The 6,538-nt window shown below is 36.1% G+C and overlaps 1 protein-coding gene across 1 annotated transcript; it reads left to right on the forward strand.

Moving 5' to 3' along the window:
- Positions 1 to 374: 374 nt before the first annotated feature.
- LOC121243002 (ethylene-responsive transcription factor ERF118-like) lies at positions 375 to 2,644 on the forward strand. The gene is given in 3 exon segments (XM_041141047.1): positions 375 to 950; positions 1,094 to 1,520; positions 1,523 to 2,644. Coding segments are annotated over 2 exon segments (1,008 nt in total). The 5' UTR covers positions 375 to 950; positions 1,094 to 1,315; the 3' UTR covers positions 2,326 to 2,644.
- Positions 2,645 to 6,538: the final 3,894 nt, after the last annotated feature.

A 6,538-nucleotide genomic window follows, 5' to 3' on the forward strand; every position in this document is an offset into this window, starting at 1 on the left:
AACAGTTTAGATTTAAAAGTAAAATGAAATCATTTTACTCTATTTTATTTAATTTTAATTAATAATTTTACTATTATTTAAAAATTATCTTAAATTATTTAATTTCATATTATATTATTTCATCTCATTTAAAATTATTTAAATAAATTATAAAATTATTTTTATTAGATAATTTCTCTAATAATTAATTCTCATTTATTAATAACTTATATCAGTTTTCTTTTAAAATATTTTAAAATATAATATTGATTTTTCTACGCCTGACTTTTAATGCCCATTTTTGACCGCTTGGGAAAAGGTGAATGGCTAAGAGAGAGAGAGGGAGGGGCAGAGACAGTGTCAGTGTGTGTGAAAAACCGTGCAGACAGGTATGAATTCTACATTTTCATGGGGTTTATGAAGTCTACATTTTCTTGGGGTTTTTCAAAGTTTTATTTCAGTGTAATTTTTAATTCTCTCTGTCTAGGATTTTATAGAGATTTGCGCCGTTGTTCCAGTGCTCTGTTTTTCCTCAGTTTTGGTCTTCTAAAATCGGTCTGTATCGCCACTGTTCTGGTGTTTGGAAAATAAGTTAATCCCGAGTTTGTCTCTTGTAGGGCCGGAGAAAAATCTTGGCCATAGATTTCTAATCCCGTGAATCTGTTGTGGGTTATATTTATTTGTATCTCTTGCAGTAAGTACTTTTTCTTCTCTTCTTTCGTCTTTCCTCTCTGTTCTCGTTTCCGTTTTAGAGTCGAGGGAGAGAGCAAGCAAGGTTGCGGTAGCGGATTTATGTCGGCTGAGTTTGATTTGGTGCTGATCGGGGCTCTGTTGCAGCTCTGTGTTTTAGCTATTGCTACTCTCTCTGCGCTGTTTGCTCTCGTCTTCTGCTGGCGTATGTTTCTCTGCTGTTTCAGGCAGAGGTTGAATCTGGTGCACCGTTCCGTTTCGATGCGTTTGAGGTCAAAAAGGTATGTAATTTTGTTTTTTGTTTTTGGTTTTTTTGTTTTTGTTAAATCTTCGTTAAACCCTTTACTGGTTTCTGGGGGTTTTTTGGTTTGTTATTCTTTGCTGAATCTCAGATCCGTTTGTGGATGCCGTTGGATTTCTGCAGGACTTTTGCTGGAGTGAAGTGTTTTGGGGCCTTTCATATAAAGCGATTTTCTTTCCTCTTCTTGTTCCTGAGAGTGGGTCTCACTTGATAGCTTGTGATCCTGAGACAGATTTTGCTCCAGTTTTTAATTTCTTCCCTTTTTGATTGCAATTTCCTTGAGGTTTCTGGGTATTTGAGGGGTTTACGAGAGATTTTCCTTTTTTTTTTTCTTATAAAAAAGAAATGAGTGAGCCCAAAAAACGACTTGCGAATCAAAACTTCTGCAAGAAATCTAGAAAAGCCAAACTTCCAGTAGAAATGATGAGGAGAGTCCGTATAATCTGTTCGGATCCTTATGCTACTGACTCATCTTCCAGCGAAGATGAGTCTGAGAGGTGCCAGAAGAGAGCTAAGAAACCTAAACGACTCGTCCGTGAAGTTCATCTTCCTCTTGTGAAATCACCCCCCCGAAGCGTCTTCAGAGTGAGAGCTCTTGTCAAGACAGTAACAATGGGAGCAGAACCCCCAAAGTAAGCGAAGCCGAAAAGAAAATGGTTTTGGCTAAAACCACTAAGGCTAGGAAAAGACCGTCATCTTCCAAGTACAGAGGAGTTAGGCAAAGGAAATGGGGAAAATGGGCAGCTGAGATTCGTGACCCATTTAAAGGAGCCAGGATTTGGTTGGGCACTTATAATACTCCTGAGGAGGCTTCCGAGGCTTACCAGAGAAAGAGGCTCGAGTTTGAAGCGGCTGTGACTGCCAATGCCGCCTCTAAGAAGAGCAGTAACGATGCGGCATCTTCATCTTCTGCTGTGGCATCTCAGTCACTGAAAACTCCCATTCTGGGTTCTTCAGAAGACTTTGAAAGCGTTCTGTCTCACACTTCCCCGGCTTTGGTTCCGCCATTGGAGACCTCTGCCTCCAACACCAATGGGAATACTGTCACTGATTCGTTCAAAGAAGAGGGTATTGATACTAATGCTGAGATTGATTTGGTTGGTTTGTTGCAGATACCTGATGATTTGGGTCTCACAGGAGAACTATTTGATCCTATTCCATTTGGTGAAGAGATCGATGCTGGGCGGGAGTTTGATTCTCTATGGTTTGATTATGATAGGGAGGAGATTTTCAATGACTTCGATGTTTGTGGGACTGAGGACGGTGGACCTAATGAGCTTCCTGACTGGGATTTTGCTGATGTTTGCGATGACTTTGCTTGGATGAATGAACCCCTCAATATACCCTGCCTATAAGTTTTGCAGCGTAGGAACTATTACCAGCAGTTTTGTTTAGTGTTTTCAGAGTGATGTTGGGAACTGCTTTTAATTTATTTATTTATTTATTTTTGTTGCTAAGAGATGAGAAAGGGATGGAGCCAACATTGTGATGAGAGAGTCCTCTGGGTTTTCCTGTGCTATATGAGCCGTCCAGAGGGTTCTCAAAACAGTCCCGGAGAGGTATTTTCCTGATGAAGAGTCTGATAGTTTTGGCTCATTTCCTCAGCATCTCTTTCCATTGTAATCTCATGAGTAAGAAAATGAACTGAAGTTCTATGTGATTTGCACCGTGAAATGTGTTGTCTTTGGCCCTGTGGTTGCAGGTTGAGAATGCCATTGTACTGTTCTTTAGTTCATGTTATTTTAATGGTCTCTGAACTTCCTGCCAGTTGAATAAGCACAAACCTTATGCCATGTTCTCACGTCTTTTCACCGAGATGTCTTATGGTTTGGGATGAAAATTACATCGACCATGATTTCTATTCTGTTCAGCTGCTTTTTTCTCTCTGGTGATGGAAAAAAATAGTGAATGTGGACTTTCTAGCATGATTTGAGAGTGGTAAAGTTGTATGGCTGAGGCCTTCTGCTTTCGATTCTTCTGAAAACGTACTCAAGGTAGTACCTTTACCGGAAAAGTGGGTCAAAGTTGTTTTTCTTTTACCAAGCGAAAGCATATCTCCAAATCTTCATCAAGGGACAGCAACAGTTGTTTGTAGTTGTGAAGAGTCCTTTCTCTAGCTGTATGCCAATTGCTGCTATCTTTCAACTCTCTGCCCTTCTACTGACCCCATTTAATTGAGCTACTTGTCAAAGGGGCAAGAGTGTTTGGTTACTCGGATTTAATGCACTTACTTTCCTAAGAATAATTAACTTTTACTTTTTACAATCGTTCTCTCAATATCTTGTATGAGATATTAAATGATAGGAATTTTAGTTAAACATAATAAATAGTCTCAAATTACAGATTATTTAATACTAGGAAATGAAATGTTGGGATGATGACGTGGTTTTCTTTGACTACTAACATTAATAAACTATATCTAAAAGGAAGGATGAAAGACAATAAAGGTGGAGTGTTCTTAACCTCTGAACTTCATGATCTTTCAAGTTATTTGGTACAAAATGGATGACATGGTCCAATAAGAATAAAGTTATTGCTTAGAACATTATATATATAATAATAATAATAATAATAATAATAATAATATAAATGATATTTGCAGTTATAAGCGTCACATTTTTTTTGAAAAAAGTGAAAAAATATAAAATTCACATGAAAATTTTAATTTTTTAATGATGAACTCTACTTTTTTTCAAAATCAGTGCGCGACGGTTACACAACCTATGATTGTATCTAGTATTACTCATATATATATATATATATATAAAAGAAAACAAAATATTATAGATGATAGAAGACCAAGTTTTTATGATGTTTAAATTCCATGAAATTAAATTAATATAAATTTATGGGCATGCTTGTATCTCTTTTGATAAGTATTTTATTAACAATCACCCCTTAAAAACCATCAATATTGCCATCTTCCATTGGTCAGATGTAAGGAAAGAGAAAGGAGGACAGATGATAAGCAAGAACAGACTCTTTAGAGATGCAAAAGGGCAACAAAAATCATACACTTGACTGTAGGTTGAGAATCTTGATGGTGTCTTGAGATGGGTGGATGCACTTTCCCCCAAATACCCCCACATGCCAAATTGCTGTACGAGTCACTCAGGCTTTAGATTAGAAGATATTTGAGGTTATTTAATTTGGTATTATTGGTACTTCATTAGGCTGACTTTCTCACAATTGGTTGGGTATCTTTGTCAATTCGATTATCCACAAAAGAATAATCCCTTGTCTTTCTTTCTTTCTACTTTCCAAACAAGATTGCATTTTGTTTATATCAATTTGCAGAAAATATTGTTCTCTTTGTTTCCGTCAGTTGTGCTTCTGTTTGCGTCGAAAAGGCAAAGGTCAATGCTTCTGCCTAACGTTGTTATTATTATAAGATAAGATGTTAGATTAGTAAAAGCTCAGCTAACCTACTTTGGATTAATCATATCATGGCCGGCAGAGCAATTGACTTATTAGAAATGGACCACCAATCTGATGATGCAACTTAAAAAAAATGTCCTAGACAGTTTCCGATAATATAGACAGCATATTCGCATTTAAAGTTTTTTTTCATATAACTTACGTCCTGTTTTGATTCAAAGTTGATTTCAACTCATTTCATCTAATCATTATAACTTTTTGAAATTCAGATACAAAATATAATAAACAATTCAATGTTTTCAAATATCAAAATAACAATAATATTAAAAAAGTAATATTTTAATAATATTTTATTCAATTTTCATCTTAACTCATTTCATTTCAACATATTATCCCAACGACACCAATCATCAATAACAAATTAGATAAGATTTCGATCTTAACATCGTTTGGTATTAGAGAAATTCCTATAGGAATAAGCATTAGATAAACTCTAGGAATTGAGGTATATCCATATTTCGAGTCTTTCATCTCCGAAAATATGTACTTTCTTGGAAAGAAAAGAAAAAAAATCTAATCTTTTTTCATATGTATTCTTTTTGGCTTTAGATACTAGATAGTCTTGATTGTTGTCTTCCCATCTTATAGGAGCCAAACTTTGGATAATTTAGTGCACCAAACCAATAAAATTATAAAACGACAACTATTTATCAAATCTATATAAGAAAATCATTGAGGAAGGTTGGTCACGTTTACAAGAGTGTGAATTTAATTAAGTAGCTAGGCTAAGAACTTTGTCTTTATTTAATTTAGCCAATGAACCAAAGTGAGTAGTCCAAGCAAAAGAAATCCACATGCACTACAAATTAAAGCCCTGATTTGGTAGATTTAACAAGATTTAAGTACAATAGGCTGACTTATTTGATGGCATGTATAATGACACTACTTCAGATTTTTCTATTTGGTTATATGTGTTGGTTTTTGAAAAGGATGTAGTTTGAAGAAGCTAGAAGATCAAAACCAATGAACAATGAATCGAGATTCTCTATAATTTTTTTTTTTTTTTTTTTTTTTGTCTTCAGTAATTATTTGTAATTCGAAGACGGGAGTTAATAACATGTGAGTTTTATAATATCTATTACTGGCCCTCGATAGTAGGGGTGGGCAGTGTGGCCCCGCCCCCGCTGCCCCGCCTCGCTTCTGCTCCGCCTCCGCATGGCGGGGCGGGCAACCTCGCTCCGCCCATGCGGGGGTGGGGGGCATCTAGGGCCCTTAGCAGGGGCGGGTGGCGGGGAGGGCCCAACCCAGCCCTGCATTTCCCCCGCCCCGCTCGCGCTTACATTTTTATATACATATATATAAACATAAATATGCATTGGCACATTCAAAAACTACATAGTTTAAAAATTAATACACTACAATTTACACAAAATATGTACTAACAAATTTAAAAATTACATAATTTTTAAATTATAGTCATATTTATAAAATTTAAATTTATAATTTGGATCTAAAAATGTATTTTTAATTACTTTTGCATTTAAAAATAATTTTTAAATCAAATAAATGTAGTATTTTTTTTAAAGTGAAAATAGGTGGATTATCCCCTCCCCCACATCCCGGGGGCAGGGGACGGGGGTGAAAACCCCACCTCCCACCTCATGCGATGCGGGGTGCGGGGAAGGGGTGCTCTACTCGATAGTACACATTTTAATATAAAGTATTTTTGAGTTTGCATTCTGTGTCTCTCTCTTTATGTACACTACGTACAAGAATGTCTGTTTTTTTTTTTTTTAATGTGCGTTTGATTAATCAATGACAAAACCCAATACTTTTATTTTTGGGTGATAAATTTGAAGTAATTAATAATGCAAGATTTAATTTGATATCTGTTAATGTCATGTTTTGCACACTTTTAGGCCAAGCTCCGACATATCAGATATTCGAAAACGGGCCCTGCACAAGGTAGAAAAGACTGCTGCTTTGAGAGGGCTTCCTGGGGGTCGGGTAACTTCCGATGCCCAAGTTAGTAAATATTCTTTGAAGGTAGCAAATAAGTAAAAGAGTCTATGAATCAGAAAGACATTCTCTTACCTGGGATCTACTATTTATACTACAGGCATGAGGAGTAGATAGTGCCTGCTCCCATGAAGTCTGTGTCTCCTGTACTGTTCCTTGTGTCATTAATAT

This window comes from Juglans microcarpa x Juglans regia, chromosome 8D (genome assembly GCF_004785595.1).
Source record: "Juglans microcarpa x Juglans regia isolate MS1-56 chromosome 8D, Jm3101_v1.0, whole genome shotgun sequence".
Lineage (NCBI taxonomy): Eukaryota > Viridiplantae > Streptophyta > Magnoliopsida > Fagales > Juglandaceae > Juglans > Juglans microcarpa x Juglans regia.